Source organism: Desmodus rotundus, chromosome 9, assembly GCF_022682495.2.
Source record: "Desmodus rotundus isolate HL8 chromosome 9, HLdesRot8A.1, whole genome shotgun sequence".
NCBI classification, from domain to species: Eukaryota; Metazoa; Chordata; class Mammalia; order Chiroptera; family Phyllostomidae; genus Desmodus; species Desmodus rotundus.
Window position 1 is genome coordinate 2,179,864 of NC_071395.1, and position 22,278 is coordinate 2,202,141.

At 52.1% G+C, this 22,278-nt stretch overlaps 1 protein-coding gene across 2 annotated transcripts in view; it reads left to right on the plus strand.

Annotated features, from left to right (window-relative positions):
- Positions 1-8,820: 8,820 nt before the first annotated feature.
- The window catches only part of USP53 (ubiquitin specific peptidase 53), a 38,744-nt gene continuing 25,286 nt past the window's right edge, over positions 8,821-22,278 (plus strand). For both annotated transcript variants that reach the window (XM_053911093.2, XM_053911092.2), the window contains exons 1-4: positions 8,821-9,047; positions 15,818-16,457; positions 19,172-19,264; positions 20,933-21,067. In XM_053911093.2, the coding sequence (XP_053767068.1) occupies positions 16,314-16,457; positions 19,172-19,264; positions 20,933-21,067 (372 nt within the window). In that variant the 5' untranslated portion in view covers positions 8,821-9,047; positions 15,818-16,313. The remainder of the gene's footprint in view (positions 9,048-15,817; positions 16,458-19,171; positions 19,265-20,932; positions 21,068-22,278) is intronic.

Genomic DNA, 22,278 nt, shown 5'->3' on the forward strand with positions numbered 1-22,278 from the left:
AGCCCCTCCCCCACGTGAGGCCACACGCGGCAGCCCTTCAGGGGCCTGGCCGCAAACTCTCAGCAGACACTGGATCTGCTGGGGCCTTCATTTTGGACGTCCCAGCTTCCACAGCTGGGAGAAGCAAATGTGTGCTGTGTACAGAGCTGAACAGACTACGCTGCAGCACAACATGGAGAGATTTTCACGTTGTCAGACGAATATATGCCTAAGTGTATCAATTGTGGCTGAAGCCCTGATGATCAGACCGTACCTCACTACTCCATCTGCACAGCTCCGTCCCCTGATGCTTGCTCGTGTCCCCAGTTAGCACAGTAAAAGGATATGGATATTGTGGGTGTAAGAATAAGCGAAGAACGAGTTGCTGTTTCACCAAACACAACCTGCTAATACTATGTTAATAGCATAATGAAACCCTCCTTTGGCTGAAATAAACAGCCCTTGGCTTAGATGGCAGAACTTTAGAATTAGACACTTTTCAAACGTTCTAGACCAACTCCCGCATTTTCAGATGGAAACTCAGCGAAGTGAAGTTGCTAGTCTGATCTCACACACAGGTCTAAAATCCGGGCCCACGGTCCGCTTCTGGTCTCGCCACCCCCTCCACTAGCTCCTTCTAGCTCCTCCTGCCTCCGCCAAACACAGCCAGCCACAGGGCACCACCACACCCCCTCTGGGGACAAACAGTAAGTAACGCCTGTCTAGACACAGCCTGATGTCATCTGTGTGCCTTCCTTATTCACCCCAGGGCAGTACGGCTGAATGAGGGCTAACGTCAGAGAAATGTGGATCCAGAAGGCCAAGGCCCTTTTCACAATGCTGGGGGTTTTTCTTCCATCAGTAAAACACTGTCTCAAACCAAAAGGAATCCTCTTGTCCAAGGGGAAGGGACTAAAGGCCTGCACTGTACTGAAGAAAAGAGTGAGCCTGCCTCGTTCGCTAACAGCCTCCTGCTCTGTGTCCTTCACATGACAGCTGTATTCTCTGAGAAGGGGGTTGGATATCGGTTCGGGTGGCTGTGCTCAGCCCCTCACACATGCAAGAGAACAAAGCAGAACCAAATATCAGAGCACCTCGCTCCCAGGGACAGATCTGTTCCGTGAACATTCGACCAGCTTTTGCCTGCCGTGGGCACAGACCACGTCGAACACGCGGCTCCCTTCTGGGCCCAAGGCCGCTGTTCTGCCTGCTGACTTGCTGTTTCAAAGGAAAAGGCCAGCTTTGTTTGTAGCGCCTGCCATCGCATTAGAACTACTGTAACTGATTTGATAGGGAGAGTTCCTGTGCAGTTAAAGAATTGGACACAGTAGGACAAAACTTGGACAAAACAGTTTCATCAGAAAACTTTGATTTTTAAAATGTACAAAAAGGCTTTTGCACACGTTCCGGGGATATTGTTTGCCAAGAGTTTTTTTTTTTTTTTTTTTCCCCCAGTACATTTCCAGGCTTAGGGCTTGTTTCACAGAGAGAAGAAAGACTGGAGAGAAATAAGTAGTTAAGAATGAGAAATAAACTGAGAACTTCTGCCTTTATACATACGTATCATTCTTGGGAGTATTCCTATCACTGAATGCTTTCCAACAATTTTATTACTCTATCAAAAAAAAATGCCTAATTTTCCTCTTTTCTTTCGACTATGAAGTGCATTGCAACAAGGAATTTCAGCTTGAAAACAGGGTGCCCTGAATATTTTCGTCACCTTGACAAAGCAATGTGCTCTCCAGGGTAACTCCCTGTGCTTGGGCTCAGTGCCGCAGCCAGAACTCCCCGGCAAAGGACACGATGTTATGTTCCTATTGTCTTCTTAAAGAACTGCTTTAAAAACAAGCCAGCCTGTGAGGTCAAGGGGTGTGTGTGTGTATGTGTGTGTGTGTGAATGCATGTACTACTGCAGAGGCTTGTATTTGTCAGGCCCCTGAGGGCTGGGAGACAAATGTGGTGAATTCCCAAACACCTCGGGGAACTCCGCGGAGTCGGGGACCGGCCTGGGCAGTATAGTTCAGAAGGAGACCGTCTGCCCTTGTGACGTGCTCTGGATGTCCTCCTCATGTCCCCCTCCCGGGACCTTCCGAAGGGCCCAAGGTGCCAGGACTTGAATACAGATGACGTGTCACTGCACTTTAAGAAACAAGACCGAGTGTCTCAGGGACAGTGTTTCCCAGCAGGCCAGTGGCGAGTTTCCTGGAACGGGCAGCAGGCCTGGTTCAGCCGCCGGCTGTGGCCTTGGGTGACCTCACCTCCGGGGGCTTCGCTGCTCTGGGGGGGGGGGGGCCACACGTGAGACTCGGAGGCCGTTTCCATCTCTGCGGTTCCGAAGGGCCTTCCACGGAAACTTTGAACTTTGAACTTTGTTTTGTAGAAAATTAAAGAGAGGTACGTAGGCCCCCACACCCTTCACTTCGGGGTTTTTTAGTAGAGTACGTACTGCTCATTCCTGCTTAGTGACCGCCCACGGCCGGGGCAGGCTGTGGGAACTGGCACCGGCTAAAGGAGGACGGGGCTGCACAGCGGGTGAAGCGACCTCCCGCGGCCCTGTCACCACGCAGCGTCTGAGCCGGGAGGGGACGTAATGGCCCCAAATCGCACATCAGGCTGAGTGTAAAAACCTGTTTTTATTGTTGGAGCCACTTTTTTTTCCGCAGCTGATAACAAAAGTGCGCCGTGAACTCAGGGCCCTGCGGATGGACCGGTGGGGAGGGAACCGAGATAACAGCGCCCCCAGATGCAGGCCCACGTGGGGGAAGCCGAGGTTGGGGTGCTGACAGAAACATGCTTTCCTGTTACCAGTCACTCACCTCGCACAGGCACCTGGATTTCCGATCTCAGCCCAACGAAGCCTCGGGCATCTGCGTGTGTCTGGCCTTTTGATCTTATTTTTAATGTTCTACTTGTATTTTAGCTTCCCTCGCTCCGATTCTCCTTCTTATTTATATCTGACCACTGCTTTATATTATATGCTAGAGTTCACTCTCCCTTTACTTTTTTAAGACCGTACTTTAAATCCTTTGTAGGATGAGGTGAAGTTGGATTGATTAGTCTAATATTTACCTTCAAAGACTGAGAGAACTTAGTACTTTTAGGTGGAAAACACGGGATGTTTTAAAAGTGAAATAGTCTTATGGAAGACAGAATACAGATTTCCATGGGTACAAAGAATAGAAGTAAGACCCGTGTGTGGAAATTACTGGGAAGCAGATTTAACTCATTGTCCTGAAAATTTCTTAGCAGTTACAGAAATCTTAAATAGCAAAAGGTTGCCCCACAAAGCATCAGGCTCTCCATCCCTCCTATCGCCATATTGGAACAGAGGTTGGGGACAATTCTTCGGGGAAGGAGTGGCCGGACCAGATGACACCCAAAGCCTCCTGCATCGTTGAGATTGTAGTAAAATACATACCACGCGAGGAAGACAATGTACAGGTTCTTAAAGCCTCACATTATCACCGAAGCCAGCAGGAACCACAAGAACAGCACTAATGGCCATAATGACACAGCCTGGGCCTTTACAGTGGCTTTTATCTGGGGCCTAATCAAAGACACCCGGGATAAGTATTACTTCTTATCCCAGTTTTACAGATAAGAAAATTAGAATGTTCCGAAGTGAAATAAAGGGTAATGAAATCACCTAAGCTCACACGTCAGCAGAAAGCAAGGAGCCCACTGGTTAAGCCAGTAACTGTGGTTAACTAACCCATGTTGACTGGTGAGATGCCGGGAGTATTGAACTTGACCTTCTCCTGTTTAATGTCGTGCTGCCAAGCCTTGAGGAGCCCAGTGAACACAACTCTCGAATTCCCTGTTTTATATGAGGACACCGGACCCTCAGGGACCCCCTCTCTCCTCTCGTCCCCCATATATGTCCTATTCTTTCAGACCAGCCGCTCAGCGGCGAGGAACACTGCCACAGGCAGCTCTGAGGGCATGTCTTCATGGCTTTGTGATCAGAGAAAACAGGGATCTTTCCTGCAAGTTGTAATTTGAAAACTCCTGGGCAAGGGTGCTAATTAGCCCCAACCACTTCAGACCAATCACTGTGGCCAGAACAAGGGGAACCACCCCACTGGGTGCTCCGCCCATGCCCGGGTTGTGTGGTCTGGATCTATTACTGAAAGCGGAGAGAGACATGTCCCCATCGATACTTTCTCAGCTGAAGGAAATGAAGTGCGTCTTAACCACACTTCCAATACACTTCTACCAGCTTTTTCAGGTGTGCGCATAAATCAGGCTTTCTCACTTTTTAAGAGATCATCAAAAATATTATAGTTTTATCTCATTGTTGGGCACTGTTGTCCCTTACCGTCTTTCCTTCCTGATTTTTATCATCTCACAGACAGCAGTTAACTTGGCCATGATATTGTTTCTGCACTTCCGGTTCTGACTGTGAGAAGCTGCTTGGGACAGAAGGGCGTGGAGCGCATCTGAGCTCTGACCGCAGACCGCGGCCTTCCAGGGACACTGCTGGTCACAGTCACTTCTTCCCAGGTGTCTTCACTCTGCTCTCCAAGGAGCTTCACGTTTCAATGTTCCAGGAAAAAGGAAAAAGAATAAAAGGTCTTATTCTTAAGTGTCCACGCAGTGACCTATTGTAGACACTCATTCAGGGTCGAACAACTCTGTGGGTCCCTACTGTGTGCCACCATATCAGGCTTGACAGTCAGAGTGACCTTCAGGTGAGACGCGCCCTTCACAGAATTTTCTTCGTAGATCGTGAGGAAGACGATAAGCAAGCAGGAAATGAACAAGCATGACAGTCACAGCTTGTGATAAAGGTGCATCAACAGCACCCTGGGCCCGAGGTCAGCAGGGGTCCCGGAGGCTGAGAAGGTGCAGTTAGACCCGGGGTGCGGGGGCTGAAAAGGAGTCGGTCACTTGGAAGCACAGGGGATGAGTGTCATTGGCCAACCTCGGCAGTACCGACACTGTGCGCTGTGCCACTTCTGAGTTGTGGGGGTCGATCCTGTACACGGTAGCATGTTGAGCAGAGGCCCTGGCTGATCCCACTGGAGACCAGTAGGGACACGCCCCACCCTGCATGGGACAGTGTTTCTGGCCTTTGCCGAAAGTCCCCTGGAGGACAGCATCATCCCAGTTGAGAACCACCGTGCCGACAAAGAGGGTGAAGGGTGCAGAGCTTTGAACAGCAGGAGGTGCTGTGAGGGAGCTAAGTCGGGTCACCTGTGGTCTGCAGGCCTTGGCAAGAGTTTGGATTTGATTTTATGTGCCTGGTAAGCCATCGAACAACTTTAACTTGGGGAATAACATGTCTCTAATCAAAACAGACCCCTGTGGCCCCTGTGTGGGAAGTGGACCAAATCCAGGAGGGCAGATGAGACCGCAGGCCCAGGAGCTGGGGCCCAGTGTCGCTCGGAGCATGAAAGTGGGTTGAAGAGAGAGGTTGGGGTGAAGCTGGGGAAGATGTGGGTGTGTGGAAGAGGGGGTGGTGGGTGGTGACCATGTCGTTCTGGTGACCCTGTCACTGAGTCACGGCCGAAGACTTCTCCAGAACCACTCTGGTGGGCTCATCTTCTTGTGTAGCTACAGTTTCCCCTACAGGTCTTCTGTGTAGAATTCCCAGTTAATCATCTTGCTCAGGAACATTCAGAGGCTTCCTATTACAGCCCCACATCAGCCTTGTTTATTCTTATTTTTAAAAATTGGCTCGTGAAGTAATCATGCCCCCATTCAATGCCTTCCAACACACCCCCGCCCATGCACCCCACAAGCCAAGGCTCCTGTCTGACCTCCCATGGAAGCCTCCCCCGACACTTCTGGCCCGCTCAGATGTCTCTATTCTCTAAAGACATGGCTAAAACTTCCCATTGTTCACTTCATCCCTGGAACACGCACTCAGCAAGCATCTGCACCCAGCTCTGTGCTATGCCCTGGAGATACAACCAAGCACAGACATGGTCCCTGCTCTCCGGGGCCTTCGGTTACTGAGGAAGGAAACCCCGCCAGCCTTCACCCTCCCCTTCGAGCAGTTAGGAAAACAGGAGTGTGTCTGCAATCCTCCCGAGTCAGCCACTCGGCTGCCACTTCTCCAGCCTGGGGTGGCTCCCCCGCCCAGCTCAGGCACTGTGCACTGAGCCTCTAGCTATGCTCACCTCCTGGCACTGTGCGGTCACAGCTGTCACCCTGCTACTCACCAGGGATAGGGCAGGTCCAGCCACAAGGCTGCATGTTTCCCAAAGCCCAAGTCATGGCCACTCTGGAATAATGGTGACCAATGTGTAAGCGCAGTGGTGCGAGCAACGTCAATGCTGGCTAGGCCTTGCGTGATCAGTGTGAGGTGGTCTCTGGCATACCAAGCCCATCTCCACACATGACCCTGAGGGGCATAGACCCTTCTTCGTATGTCCGGGTCCATCCAGACTATTGTCCCCCTCCACGCCCCGACACACAGACACACACACACACAGCCCTCAAGGACAGACGGTGATTCTCAGAGGCAACGCCCTTAAAACCTGCGCCGTGACAGTCCTCACGACAGCCGAGTTTTCTGGGGACTCCTGCCGTTAGGAATGTCTCACGTGGGTTGTAAGTATGTTTCAGAATGCCTCTTTCTGGCCCAGCATGCAGGGCAATGTGGTTTTCCTTTGCTCCGCGTATGTGTCAGACTGACCTCTTGACACTTGTGACCTATGACACGTCTACATTTCAAAACTTAGTGCTTAGATACGCCACAAACCGGCAGGAAGTTTGAAATCGTATGGTTTAAAAAGCGCACGGCCAGGGCTCAGTCCAATTCTTGAGTGGCGTGAACTGCGTGGGCATTCTTCTGCCGTCTCCATACGAGGAAGGCAGCGAGTGTGAGTCCACGGCGCAGAGTCCACCTTGTTCCTTCCAGAGCAGAGGTGGGCCTTGCTCCGTGCGTTGTATTTGCATAGGGGTAATTGTAGGACACATGAACGTTACAATAGAAATAAGCTGAAAAGCGGCGAAGGAAAGGCAAGTCAGTCTCAGGTGATGAAAGGCTCCACAGAGGACACAGGTGCTGGGTGGAGACTTGTGGGATCTGCTGGGGACCCTGTTGGATCTCAGGACAGCTAGGAGTTGGGTACAGCTAGTGTGGGGCACATGGGCAAGAATGTAGATGGGGTTAGCCGTCTGGGGCTGGATCCGAAGGGCCTGCCTCCTGCGGGGGAGCCCCTGACAACATCCTGGGCTCCGAGGGACACTGAGGTCATGTTCTCACGTTAGAGGGATCGGCAGTAGAACGGTGCCTGGACTGGAGGTGAAGCCAATGAGGCTACTGCAATAGTTCAAGGCAGGTGACTTGAGTCAGGAGAGAGGGTGACTATTGAAGGCCTGAGAGTGAGAGTGGAGGTTTACAAGCGGTGGGTGTGAGATACTTAAAGAGATAAGAGTCAATAAAAGTTGATAACAGGATGAAGGAAAGGAAGGAAATGAAGTACATGGCTGCTTGTGGCTTTCAGAAATAGGGAACGAAAATGGGCTGGGTCCCAGGCAGGTGGGGAGAGGCACAGCGTCTCTCCACAGCGGGGGATGGCGTCCACCTGGGCCATGTTGAAGGTAAACGCAGATGCTGTAGCTTAAAAGGGAGTAACCTGAAGATGTATTGTGCATTTGGGAGTCCTGGGTGCAAGGACACCTGGCAGGTAGGTCCCTGATTCGGAAGAGGCCGCTCATGGAGACAACAGGAACGTTAAACAACGACACCGGAGACCCTGCGGACTCAGAGGGCACAGCAGGGAAGAGGAACAAGTAACACGCGTTGCGTCGGGCAGGAGGCCCGGGGGCAGGGGCACTGGGGGAACTCAGAGGAGTTCATGGGGTCATTACTATCATTTTTAAAATGTACGGTTTTCATCCTCCTCCTCCTCCTCCAAAAGTTTCAAATCTCTTAAAGGCAGGAACCATGTCTCGAATTTCACTGAATTTCCTTCAGTGCCTAATTCAGTAACAGCAACATAGTTAAGTGCTCAATATATTCTCGTGGATTCAGTTCGAAGCACTATTTGCTCAAAGCAACCTAAGATATTTCTTCGTCCTGTTTCTTCAACTAAACTTGGAGTTACCTATGAGATTACTTAAATCAATATTATAATCTGTAGGTCCTACCTGAACCCGCTTTGGAACGAGTTCCACAACCTTATTTACTACGTACCGAGGCAAGGTTAATACTACAGACTACCGTGGGTTTTCTTTCAGTACTATTCCTAAGAAACAATTCATTATGGAAACCAGGTTTAACCCAATTCCCAAGCAGCACGCAGCGTGTGACTGGAAACCTGTTCGAAAGCACTGTAAGGAGGCAGCCACGCGTTTCTTACCACCTTTAGCCATTAACTGGGTCAGCACGCTTATGAAAGCTTTCATTTTATTAACAGTCACGAAACAACCGGTTGGGGACTACCCATCCCCGCAAACAGGTCGTCGTGACTCACCGACAGCTAAAGGGTCTGCTGCCAGAGACACATTGCTCCCACCCAGGCTGCAACCCGTCCTTGCCGGATTCGCCTTCCTGAGCTTAGAAAATTCCGCGTGAACCACCGAGGGCCCCGGAGTAATAACCTGCACGGAGGAGCGCGCCCCTCCCCGCGGCTGCACCGGGAGCCCTACCTACAGCCACCTCGCCCCGGCCCCGAGACCCAGCGGTCCACTCCCGCCTCCGGGGAGATGCTCCGGCCCCTGGTCTCGCGGGATCTCGCGCCCATCCAACCCCCGCGGGAATACCGCCCTGCAGGTCCAGACCCAGGAACTCCGGGCGGGGCGGGGTCAGCTGGGGCGGGTGGGGGCGGGGCCAGCCCTAGGAGGCGGGGCGAGCGCGCGGCGCAGAGGGGCGGGGCTGGCGGGACCTGTTGATCGCAGGTGTCACTGCCCGGACAGGCCCCGGGGGTGTCGGCGTGTGCGCATGCTCCGTTCGCGGGGTCGTGCTCTGGGCGGCGGAGTCCGGCCGCCTGTGCTCCTGTTCCCCGCGCGCTTTGGGGAAGGTGGCGGCGCTCGCCGTGTCAGCCCGGAGTCGGTGTGAGGCAGAGCCGGGCCAGTGGAAGGGAGCCCCATGGGGCAGGCAGGGCCGAGCGCAGGTAAGTCTCCGGACCTGCTCCCCAGAGGGAGACCCAGCGACCTGCGCCCCCCGCGGGCCGCCCGGGACACCCCGGCTCCAGCCCCGCGACCCCGTGCGCGCCCCACTCCCGCGCTTCTGGCCGGGCCGGAGGGGCAGCGCTGACCGGGTCGCGGCGGTGGCGCTGCTGCGCTCGCGGACCGGTGGCGGGAGAGGAGCTGAGTGCCGCGGGGGCGCCGCGGGCGGTGGATGCGGGCGCCTGCCCGCCGCCCCAGGCACGGCCCGCCAGCAGCTGCTCTCGGAGGGGTCCGCCCGGCTCTGGGGCCCTCGTTGGACACGACAGGTGACTGGACCCGCGAGAAGCTTTGGGCCGGTGTTGGCTGGGTGGTAGGAGTCACATTAAAGTTAATGTTTAGCTTTTAAACGTTCACGGTGGGGACTTTTACCGAAGTGTTTTACACGTCCTCGCAGAACGGGAAGTACTTGCACAGGTGTCGGAGGGAGGGTCGCGGAGCCTGCACTCCGTGCGCCCTCTGATATTCTGTTATCCCGCTACAAGTTTTCTTTATCAGCGCAGTCTGATTCAGGCTTGCAAAATGCGCTGCAAGGCTCTGTGTCACACAGCAGGGTTTGCCAAAGGTTGCTTTATCTGGGAAAAAAAAAAAAAAACCCAACCCAGGTCTTTTTATTTTTTTTTTAAAGGAATTTTCAAGGCTGTTTTTTGAGGGATGTTTAACAGTAAACTTAGGAAGTTCTTTGTGATGAAGCTCTGATTCACTTTTAGTTCTGGTCTCCAAAGAAAGCATTGCTAATCTCAGTATTTACAAGGAGTTTGAAATGAACTTTTGGCTAAATTGATACTTGTTAGTTTTTTTTCTATTCTTTTAAGTTCCATGATGATGGTCTAGGCAAAGGTCCTCCTGTTAAAGAGAAGTTAAACAAACAAACAAAACTTACTTTGCAAAAGTAATGTATGATTTATGCGCCATTGTCATAAGAATTCCAAATACACTAACTCACTGTTGGTTAGTAGGAGTTAATTACAGCCCCCAAAAAACAAGTTTTTTGTTTTTGTTTTACATTTTAGAGGATTTTATAACTAGCTGTTTGGACAACTTGTCCGGGCTCATGGTTACTGCTCATAAACCATGGAAGTGATTTATTTAAATCTGTTCACCAGTTGAACTCCCTGGCAGTTATGTGTATTCTTCCCTATAGTGTAAAAAATAAGTGCCCAAGGACAGACCTTCCTTTTTCCTACTACTTTTTGAGAAACATATTTTATAAATGTATGGAGATGGTAAATTGTTTATGGAACTTGGTACTAGTAGGCACTCCATTCATACTATTTTCTGTAGAAGGTATTAAAAGTAGTTTTTAAAAAGATAGACATTTTAGTGGGGGAGAAGCCCCCTTTTCCACCTAGTTTATTTTTTTCCTTAAGAAAAGAAAATCACAAAACTCTTATAATTTCAGTATGTACTATAATTCGAGATCTTTTATATTACTCAGTGTCAAATGTTTATGTTAAACTGTGTCACATCAAGAAATACAAATTTGGAATCATATAGTTTAGAAGTTTGTTTTAGCAGGACAAAGACTCAAAGTATGAAAATTCTGATCTATTTGAAGGTGACATACACATTTAAAAGTCAAACTCAGAGTTATTTTGCCTGCAGGGACTGTTTCGGACTCACTCACCTACTGTTCTACAGAAGATGTTGCTTTACCGTATGATTTTCCTAAAATATGTTTGAAATCTATAAAGCGGTAGAGGAGGCTCTTCTACAGACATGTTTAGTTACTAAAATACCTAGCAGATGTTGTTACTCGACAGCTTTAACTATAAGGTGTTTCTTAATTACAGACCCCAGGGACAACCCGAGCTACCTTGCTGCGTCTGGACGTATTTTGGACGCAGTGTGTGCTGGGCGTGCTGGGGCCCAAAAGGTCGTCAGTCCAGCCTCGAGTTGCCCAGCAGCCCTTGGGTAAAGGGATGGGTGTGCTAATTTTTGTCATCTCTGGAGAGCCAGCTAGAAGTCAGTAGTGACACGCATGTATGGTTAGTGTAGTAGTATTAGTTTTGCACAGATGTGGTGATTTGAGGAAGTTTTGCCTTACAGCATATGAGTGTAGTAGGAGCCAGAAACGGATGCAACCCGTACAGCCACAGAGGAGATCTTCAAAGGTTACTTAAACTTTGAATAACTTTGTGTAAAATCATAATCTTGGCAAGTTATTACAAATTTTATTTTTAACAGGAGGAATATGACATATATGGAACATTTAGGCAAAAAGTATCTGTTCTTTGCTTTTTCCAAGTTAACCCATGTCCTCTCTCAGGAGTTCTTCAACAGGGCTCCAGGATGAGAACCCCAGCCTGTGGTTGGAGCCGAGTAGTAACGTCGTTCCGAGGAGCCCACAGGCTGCGTTAGGCTGCCGAAAGTCCCCAGAGGCGCACCCAGAAACCCTGGGAACCCCCGTACTCCACACGTTCTTCTGTGAGGGTTTATACCGGGTTGGGCAAAGGGAGGAGCGAGTAGCCAAGGGCACCTGGAGACGAGGGCGCGCACCCATGTCTGAAGCGTGAGGAGAGCACTGGGCGGTGGGGGTCCCCCCACCCCCGGGGACAGTGACGCAGCAGCGAGAGCGTTCTCAGGGACTCAGACGCGGCCACAGCAATGTCAAGGGAGCGTGTTGGGTGCTCTCGTTACTGTTTTATGGCTGGATGCACCTGCATGTTATGTGTGACTTTAAATCATCATTTAGGACGTAAGTAGTGATGTTTCTGAAAAGCTCTGTGGGCAGTAGTGCCCCCCCTTATCTGCGGCTTTGGCTTGCCCCATTTCAGTTACCCTTGCTCTACCTCAGCCTGAAAACATGAGGTGGAAAATTCCATAAATGAACAGTGCGTGAGTTTTCGTCGTGCCCTGCACTGAGCAGCACGACATCGCGCACTGTCCACTGCTGTCCCAGTGTGACTCCGCCTCTTGCTCGGCATCCCCGAGCTGCAGGGGTCCCCTGCCCCTTGGTCCCGTAGCCGCCGTGCTGTCCGGGGCGTCGCACCCACTGTCCTGGTATCGCAGTGCTCGTGTGCGAGGCACCTTCAGTTTGCTTAGCAGCCACCCGGAAGCAGGAGAGCAGTGATGCGGGCAGTGTGGGTGCCCCAAAGAGAAGCCGGAAGTGCTTCCTTTGCGTGAAAGGTGAATTTTCTTGCCTTCGTGGGCTGAGGTTGCTAAGATGTGCAGTAAGAAGGAATCTTGTATCCGTGAAATTGTGAAGAAGGAAAAAATCTGTGCCAGTTTGCCGAGGGAGAGAGCAGGCACGTTCACGCAATGTTTCTTACAGTTTATAACTTCTCCCTTACTCGTTGTTGCCTTTCACAGTGCCTGACTCACCAGTTAAACTTTGCGCTAGGCTAGCTAGCATGCATAGGGAAGACACAGTGTACGTAGGGTCCGGTGCTGTCCGCCGTTTCAGACACCCACCCCTGTGAACGGGGGTAGGGGGCTGTTGTAGGTTGACTTTTTCTAAATTAAATCTTCCCTGTTGCTTACGTGCCTATTTCAGAGTCGCTGCCTGTGTGTTTCTGATGCATTGCCTCCGGGGTTTTAACTCCGTTTTCCTTCTCTGGTCCAGGTTGCACATGAATGTTTAAATCCGCTTGTGAAGTGAAGCATTCCCCAACGGTGCTTTGTAAATGAGAATTTTTCCCTCGTTAGTTTTCTTAGAGTAGTATGTAGCTCTATACATGAAATTGCTTATTTTCTACTAAGAATGACATTAACACATTTTAAAATTTAGACTTTGACGCTTTAGTGTACAGTTTGTCCGATCCTACTGCACCTGGACAAAGGCTGAAGTCAAGACTGAGACGTCAGCTTAAGGAACTGCAGAAGGATGGCAAGTGGGATGTAGGATGTCACGTACCACGGCTTGCTCATTATGTTGTTGAAAATGGTCTTACATCCGAGAGAGTGCTGTTGCCGTCCTCACGGCCAGCTTGCTTGTACTGAGAGCCTGCTCGGTGTTGGGTGTTTGTAGGCGTCTCACCCGTTCGTGGTTTGTGACTCTTCCCGTGACTCTGGGGGCCCCTGCTGTATAAGTGGCAACTGTGGGTGAGGACGGACCTGCCTTAGTGGTTGAGGAGCTGAGCCCGGTGCCGCGCTCCTGGGCACCTGACAGAGGAGGAAGAAATGATGGGGGAGTCCTGAGTCAGCATCGGAGCGTGGGCCCCTTCCGAGTCAGGGGCCACCGGGACCCAGCAGACACTCTTTACTTTGGCCCCCTGGCGACCCCCCAGCCTGCATAATAAACCCAGCCCCTCTCTGGAGCCCCCCACCCCCACACACCATTTTCAGACGAACCAGCTGTTTGGGTCCTGGAAGGTTCTTCCTCCTCTGTGGGGCTGCCAAGTGGGCTGAGATCGCCCAGCCTCCGTGCCAGTACACACCGACCCCGACCTGCCAGACGGAAGGGTCAGTCCTGGACCCTGAGCGCCAGGGTCATCTCTGGTAGGAACGCTGATTTCAGAAGGCTTCTTGATGGAGGTTTCACTTCGTTGTCTTCAGTAAGTGGTCAGTGAGGACCTGCCATGTACTGTACTCTGTTCCAGACGCCGGCACTCACTTCACAAGCGACGGCGTCGGGAGAAGATGTGATAATGCACACAGTCAGTTATTCGGTGTGTGGCTGGTGGAGACTGAGCGCCAGGGAGACAGGAGCCAGAGCGGCAAGGGGAGTGGGAATGCGGAGACGGTGCTGAGCTGCGGTTTAGATAAGTGTGGGCCCCGTTCAGAGCTGATTCTTGAGCAAAGCAGTGTGGAGGGACCCAGGGAGAAGCCACGTGGGTGTCAAGGACAAGTGCACCCAGGCAGAGGAATGCGGGGCAGAGGATGTAGAGCGGCGTTTCGCGCGGTGCGTTCAGTGATAGCACTGTGGCCGAAGCACAGGATGTGGAGAAAGTGCATGGGGATGGCTAGGGGTGAGGCGATGGGCGGGCGTGGCGTACAAGAAGGAGGCATTTGGCCTCTGGCCCAGTTTCCCATCCCACGGCTTCTGAACCCCTTGGAGTCTTAGGAAATGATACATGTGTCTAGAGTGGGATTGAGGTGACCTGTGCCGGGCTCCTGGGCAGCCTGAGCGTGGGGCTGGTTGCCAGGGGAACTGGCCTGTGATTAGAAGAGTGAACTTCCAGCCTCCTCCACCTCCAGGGAAGGGCGGGTGGAGGGCGCCGAGTCAATCACTAAGGGCCTGTGAGTCTGGGGTGGGGGCGCATGAGGGTGCGTGTCTGCAGAGGGCCAGAGCTCCCTGCCTATCCCACACCCCTCGCCCCTCGCCCCTCTTCCAGTGGGCTGTGCCCGAGTGACGACCTTTCCTAATAAACCTGACATTCCTTCTGAGTTCTGTGAGCCGTGCTAGCACATTCAGAGGACCCACGGAGGAGGTCGTGGGAACCCCTGTTCATAGGGTTTTTCCCCACGTTTGCTTTTCTGGCTTCATTGTCCAACCCCATTTCGGTTAGACACATACACACTGCCCCTTGGTCAGGCGCTCATAGAAAGGTCTATATTTCCACACCTGTTATTTTACCAAAAGGGGATCATATTACATTTCTGCCTTTTGCCTTTGTCACTGGAAAACATCCTGCTATATTATGTTCCTGTTTATGGACATCGGTTTTGTTTCCTTCCTGTCTCACTGCGCCTACCCAGTATATCTCAATTTAAAGTGCTCTTATTTTAGGGGCGTAGATTGTCAATGTTGGGTTTTGGGTTTTTTTGTTTGTTTTGTTTGTTTTCGTTTTTAGATTGAAGTGTGCTTTTTTAAATTTTAATAGTTGTTGCCAGGTTGCTACAATATAGTCACAGGGTAGCGGAGTATCATTACATTTTGTGTCAGTCAACAAGAAAGGAAAGTGCTGGGCTTCTTCTCTCCCGGCAGGGGGTTACTTGTAAGTGTTGCCAGCTTGGCAGAAACAAAGTAGCTCTGGGTCCCCGTATGGGCATCTCCCAGACCCCTCCCTCTCGCCTGGCCTTGTCTGGAAGTGTCATTGGGCTCTTCACGCTGCTGAATGACAGAGAAAGGCCATGAAGCAGAGTCAGCAGATGGAGAAGGGTCATGGGGGGAGGTTTGGTGGAAATGAGGCACAAGCTGCCAGTCGTTTCTCCCAGTAGGTTCACTTGGGACATGTGGCTGCTCCAAGCAACGTGTTGTGATGACATGTACATGTCGTCCACCAGGAGGCTTCTGAGAGACCCAGGGTTTTATTGGTGGCCACATGGACACCCTCCGTGTAGGACGGATCAAAATTCCAGACTTCTGGAAGGGAAGCAGGTGTCCAGGAGAAGCCGCGCTGTTTGCGTAGGTTAGGTGCAGAGAGCACCTTGCCAGTCCTGGGTTACTGCAGCGCTGTCATGGGACGGTTATCGTGCCGTTATTGATCGCACTCCCTCTGCTGTTGCCACCTCGTGATGACTGACTTTGTAACTGGAAGTCTGTACCTCTTCGTCCCTTCGCCTCTTCCGTGACGGGCGCCCACACCCGTCAGCTTGCTTTCTGCAAACACCCGTCAGCTTGCTTTCTGTGGTGTTTGATGTTACAGTGGCATCTAAATGTTCTTTAATGACAAACCGTGTTTTCATTTTCATATTTTAGAACATTAATTCTAATCCTTTTATGATTACATATTCAACATTTTAAATATATATTCAGTATTTGTGTTCAAAGAGTAAAGTAGGGGTTTTCTTGATTAGCCGTTACCTTTATTTAAATGTTTTTTCTTTGTTGTAGAGTCACTTTGAGGTCACACGGATGTGACATACGGAGCCACCTTTGACAGCTTCACTGGAGAGAGAGCCTTCTTGCTTATGAAAAGACCATGAGGAAAACAAGCGGCCAGAGGATCAGGCCAGATGCCAACAAGACAAATGGCTTGTGCTTGAAAGAAAATGATTTATTTATCAACATTACTTTTAGCAGTTTACAAAAATGTTTTCCATTTTAATCTATACAAATCTCTTTTAAAATTGAACACATAAAAATCTTTAAGGCTGTGTTTCAAATGGCCTTTTTTAGTTTTCCAAACTTGACGTTTCTGTACCCTGCTCTCACGTGACCAAGTCCGCAGAATTGGCGGCGGCGGCAGGACCCGTAAGGACGTGGAAGCTTACGTTGTTGTGATGGACCGCAGTGAGTTTGAGCAGGCAGTTCTAGACTCCGTCCGTTGTATTGGAGAGAACGAGTGGGCCTAGAGCTGCGGGCTTTAATCAGACACCGCTGCGCGGACATGGCGTGGGTGAGGTTCCTGCGGAAGCCGGGCGGCAATCTCGCCCGGGCGTACCAGCCTGGCAGCGTGCTGTCCTTGGCGCCCACCAAAGGCCTGCTGAATGAGCCGGGACAGAACAGCTGCTTCCTCAACAGCGCTGTGCAGGTGAGGCTGGTGTCTCTTGCGAGTTTCCCAGGTGCTTTTCAGGAAATTCTTTGCCAGTGTTTCTTTAACTTGTAAATTAAGAATAAAGTTATTATTGACTGGAATGAGTTTTTATGATCACTTTTAATGGTGGGAAAGTATTTTGGCAAGGCATTTTGGTTATTATAGCAAATGGAATTTTTTTTTCAATAGAATCATATATTAGTATGATATAAAAATATCTTGATTTATAATCATTACTTAGTAAATTAAGATTGTTTGTAAAATATATAGAATAATTGTTTTGAATCAGCTAATCTATCCCCCCGCCTGTACATACTTTTTAACAAAAGAAACCCGGCACACCCCCTGTAGACAGCGTAAGAAGCAGCAAGCTCTTTGGGGTGAAAGGACGATGCGGGTTTTTCTGGTCTCAGCGTTCCAACTTCCCTCCACCCTATGGAATTGTAGCTGGGAGCCCACCGGTTCCCTTAAATCGAAGGTTAATCCATCCTGCCTCAGTCCTTGTTGAAATCCTATGATTAACGAGTATTAACCCTGCTTTCCGTCTCAGGTAACTGTCCTCTCCTATGTCTAGACCAGACTTACTCACCGGTTCTAGGTTTTGTTGGGTCCTGTGTCCTTCTGACCGTTACTAAAGATGAGGAAGGGTTAGAATATTGGGGAGTGTTCTGTTGACCCCGGAATAGGCCGTAGAAGAGTTTATTGTAAACACATCAGTTTACACGCATTTCCCAAAGCGACTCTCCCTCCTGAGAGCTGAGAGTGGGACGAGTGCCGGCTGGTGAACTCAGGGGTGACAAGAGCCCAGCTGGTGCCCAGGCTGCCCACGCGGCCGAGCGCTCTCAGTCGCTCCTTCGGCGACAGGTGTCCAGGGAACAGTTAGGAGCCCTTGTGTTGGGACGGCATGGGCTCCGGTTCTCGTTTGGACGCCCTCAAGGCATCACGGGTGTCCCCGGCTGGGAGGCCCCATTGCGTCAGGTGCTGCGAGGCGGGCAGGAAGATGCTGGTTGAGTGACGCAGGACACGGGGCCCTCGTCCACCTGGGGCCTGGGAGCCGCTGCTGCGGGTGGACACAGGCTGTGGGGGGGTGGGGCGCGGCTCGTTTAGGGAGACGGAAGCGGAGAGCACCGTGCAAGGAGGGAGAGGTCTGAGTCAGGATGCCTGCGTGGTGAGCGGCATGGAGCTGTGCTCCCATGGGCACGTAGTTTTTGAATGACCGTTGCATGGACCTTCACTGGGCAGGGCATTTGCTCTGCTCTGTGTGGTTGCTTCGCGGGTGCCCAGGCTCCTCTGCATAGGCCCCGAGTCCCCCGGGCTCCTTGCTCCTGCCGGGAGCGCCTGTCCCAACAGTTCCGGTAGCTCTGCTGTCGGCGATGAGTCCTTTCAGCTGATGGGTGTCTGGGAAAACATCCATTTCAATTTGTTTGCTTGTTTGTTTAATTTTAATCCTCACCCGAGAATATGCTTCGAGAGAGGAAGAGAGAGAGGGGGGAACATCAATGGGTCGCCTCCCGTGTGCACCCTGACCTGGGATCGAACCGCATGCTTCTGCTGTGCGGAGGCCGCTCCAGCCAAGAGAGCCTCCCAGCCAGGGCTCATCTTGTGTTTGAAAGACAGTTTCTTCCGTCTAAGGTGTCAGTGTTGGCAGGTTTCCTCTTTCAGTGCTTGGAAGGTTTTGCCCCTCTTCGGTCTAGCAGGGGTGGGGGTCCTCAGGAAAGACTCGCCTCTGGTCTCTGCCCTGCCCGCGTCCTCCCTCCCGCGCACTGGCGCGCAGCTCGCTGACTGTGTGCTTTCGCACCATGTTCCCCGTGTTTCTGTGTCGGGCTTGGTGAAAGCCGGTTTAGAATTACAGCCACGCTTGGAAACTTGGGCCGTTCTTCCCTCAGACTCTCGTCCTGGGGGAGGGCCCCTCGGTGCGCGGTGGCCGCGAGGGCCGCTCCAGCAGCAGCGGGCAGTGGGTGTCTGTGTCTGCCTGCTGTGCCGGGCACTGCTCCGGGCGCTGCGTGCCATCACGTGGCGCTCCATCCCAGCCAGAGCCTGCAGGGCGGCCAGGGGTCCCTGTGGCAGAGGCTGCAGTCTTCTCACAACGACTCTAAGTACCAGGCTGATGTATTTAAACCATGACAGTCTTGCTTGTTTATTTTGCTTTTGTCTTTTAGTGGAAATTGATGAATGGGTAAGTGTAGCAAATATACTCAGGTTATTCCTTCCTTGTACTATTTTGTAGTTCCTGCTATTACAGTTGTCCCTCAGGCTAGCTGTGACTGCTGCTCCCTCCCCTGCCCCAGCCCCCTCTCCCTCAGGGACCACCGGCCTCTGCTCGCCCTTGCGGCTACACCCTGGCTACAACTGCAGTTGTGTTTCCCCTCGGAATTCCAGTTCATCTCCAGCATCACAATCGCTGCCTCTTCCGTTTCCCTGCCGAGCCCTCCAGTCAGCTCCCCAGGTCCCCGCCCCGGGACGTCCTTGCCTGAGGAGGGCTTGTGTCTTGCGTCACGTTTGTGCTGGCGTTCCGTTCACGTGTGAATCGGTTGGAGTCACGGCCGCACCCTCTGCTACTCGGCCTTGCAGCGCGCGGCCGTGCGTGTCTGCTTGTGTCCATGCGGTGGGCAGACCTGTTAGCCTCCTGCGGCTGCAAGGACATGTCAGTCTGCCGTCACCGTGAGAGGGGTCTCACTGTCTGTCTCTCTCCATGCCTCGCTGTGTCTCAGGTGCTGTGGCAGCTGGATATATTCCGAAGGAGCTTGCGGGCGCTGACTGGACACGTCTGTCAGGGGGAGGCCTGCATATTCTGCGCACTGAAGGTAACCTCGTCGCAGTTCTGAGGAGTCAGTGTCGTTCCTCCAGGTGTTCAATTCTGCCTGGTGGTGTGTGTGATTTATGTGACATATTCGATTATCTCGTTCGTAATGAAAGTTGTCGAGTGATTTATAGTTTTGAAGATGAATTTGTAAAGTATGGCTTATTTGAGTTTATGTTTTCATTTTTCACTTTCATGTAAGGACAGTTAATATTCTAGATGATACACAATTGTTAGGAACATTACCTTTTACAGTTTGAAATTATTTTAACAAATGGTTTTTGAGTTCTGGTTACTAAGGAAACAGCAATGAACAAAACTGATAAAAACTTGTTTTCACGGAGCTTATATTCTTCTAGGGGAGGAGAAGATAAGTAAGCAAAATAGAAAGAACATCAGACGCTAGTGGCTGCAAGAGAAAAACCACCCGAGGAAGGGGAGTAGAGCTGGGGGGCAGGGACGCCGCACTGAGAGTGACATTTACGTTATGAGCGGGACGGGGTGACCCAGCCGGCAGAGGCCCCAGGTGGGCACAGGGTGATGCTGTCTGGGAAACCAGGCTGAGCCGCCTGGTGAGCGAGGCGGGTGCGGGGCTCTGGGCTGGGGTGAGGCGCTTCTGGTGGTTAGAACGCGGCTGCAGAGTCTCTGTGCTCTTCCTGTAAACGGGGAGCCCGTCGGGTCCCTGAGTGTGACTGGCCTTCCTGACTTGTTTCCACCCAGCACGGTGTGGCGGCCGTGGGCTGCAGGTGTGAGGGGGGCTTCCTAGAAAAGGTGCTGGAGCCCCTACCTGGCTCCATCTGTCCAGTAGTCACACTGGCAGCGGTGCCCTCTGGTGAGGAAGCCAGGCTGGCCCTGAGGTCCCAGCCAGCAGGCAGACCGGCAGCCACTGGACATCAGTGAGCGGCCCCTGATGAGCCCAGGTCCCAGTGATCACTGTCACCAGGGACTCCGAGTGCGGCCTAGGTGGCTGTCCTCCCTCACAGGGCAGATCTGTGCTCTGGTGAAAGCTTATTTTTAGTAACTGAGTGTCGGGGTTCTTTGTCACGGAGGGATAAAAAACCAGAACCAGAACCCAGGTCACGGGGGCTTCTAGGCATTTTCCTGAGTGGTGGGGGAAGGCGGGGTCGTGGAGGGTGGAACAGAGAGCCTGTCCTTGACCTGGGCGGACTGTGGGCCTGGGCTCTGCCTCCTTGGCTGCGAATGAAGAGGCAGGAAGGCAGGCGGGGCGGGGAGTCCTGTATCTGCCATGACTCGCTCATGTCCTTGAACTAAGATTTTATCAGCACGTTTTAGGACTGCTGAGTTCCTACTGATTTTCCTGTGATTAGATGTTTATTTTTGGTTAGCATAATTTTAATTCTTTTAGATTCAAAGCAGCTTCTCTCAGAACTTCCTGAGACCTGCATCAGAATCAGCTAGGGACAGTTAAAAGTGGGCCTCACCTCAGGCCCTCCCAAGGGGACCCCAGAACCCTCGGGTGCCTGCAACCTCTGATGGAGAGGCTGGCCGGCCATTTCGGCACATGGCCTTGTGTGTGGGATTTTAGGGTGGCCGACAGGACCGGTGTTGGTTTGCAAGTGTAGTGGTTTCTGTCGCCAAGCTGCGGTGAAGTTGTCAGGGCGTCTCTGCTGTTGCTGGTGCGGGACTCACGGAGGTGCTTGTGGATTCGCAGACGATGTTCGCTCAGTTCCAGCACAGCCGGGAGAAGGCCCTGCCCTCGGACAACGTGCGGCGCGCCCTGGCCGCGAGCTTCAGGGACGAGCGCAGGTTCCAGCTGGGCCTCATGGACGACGCTGCCGAGTGCTTCGTAAGGATGGGAGGCGGGTGGCCCTCCGTGGGCATCTGCGCAGCGCGGGGCGCGGTCCTGCTGAACCCGCTGTGTGCAGGGAGGAGGGTCGGAGGCTGGGTGGGGCCGTGGCCCTTGCGCTGGCGGACCTCCGTGCTGTGCCGTGTTTTATTGAGCGTTAGGCTAGAACGTTTTAAAATGTATTTATGGGAGCGAAAAGCTTTATTCAGTTACATAACATCACTTAGGCTGGTGTCCTGCCCCGCCCCCGCACACTTACAGGCTGGTGCCTGCGCACACCCAGCAGCACAGGAAATGTTCCAATGCCGCAGATGCCGCGTGTGCTTAAGATGCAACCGATGCTTCCGTAGTCTTGCGTCTAGCCAGCAAATTCTGCCAGTTCTTTTATCAGAACCTTGTGTGGGTTTCCTTGTCTGGCTGTTCTCCTGTTCCCCTGCCTCCTGGTCAGGCCTCCTTCCCATCATCCCTTCAGCCTGCCCCCCCCCACCAGTGTTTTCACCTTTGAATGACGCTTGCTCTTCAGGGAGGGAGCTCTGTGACTCGAGTCCAGACTCTGTCTGACATTCGGGCCCTGCACTCTCCCTCCTGGGGAGATGGCTCCGTGCCTGGGTTTACGGTTCCGGAACAACGCAAAGCATTTCCGACCTTAGTGGCTCAGGCTCAGCCTGAGGGGTGCTGGGGAGGACGCGCCCGAGGACAGCCTCATCTGTCCTCTGAATTCCGCAGAGTCCACCCGGCGTGCACGTCGTGGTGGGTCCTCGTGAGCATCTTACTGTCCCTCCGGCAGGCGTGGAGCTGCTGGTTAAAGCGCCTGGAACAGCGCCCACAGTCGTGAAGTCGGCTTCTCACACTTCTCCGCTTTAAAACTGACCCAGTGCTTAAAGTATCAACAAACGTATTCGGCGCAATACTGAAATTAATGTAGCTCACTTCACTTAAATGCAAAGCAGTAACGTATGATGTGATAGCTCATCAACTAGCCAGGCTGAACTCACAGCGTGCTGTCACACATGCTGGGGCAGAGGAGGAGGAAGCGGGCTAGTTAAAGGAGCCATTATTTCAGCTGCGATAGAAAGGAGAGTTGTTTTTTGAAGAAATAAACGCCCCTTACTGGTCTGTATTACAAATCTGAGCTCCCACTTGGAATCTGCTCTGGAGGACGTTCTTTGCGTGAGGCTGCTAGCAGGTGTTGTCGTTGGTGCTGGTCATTG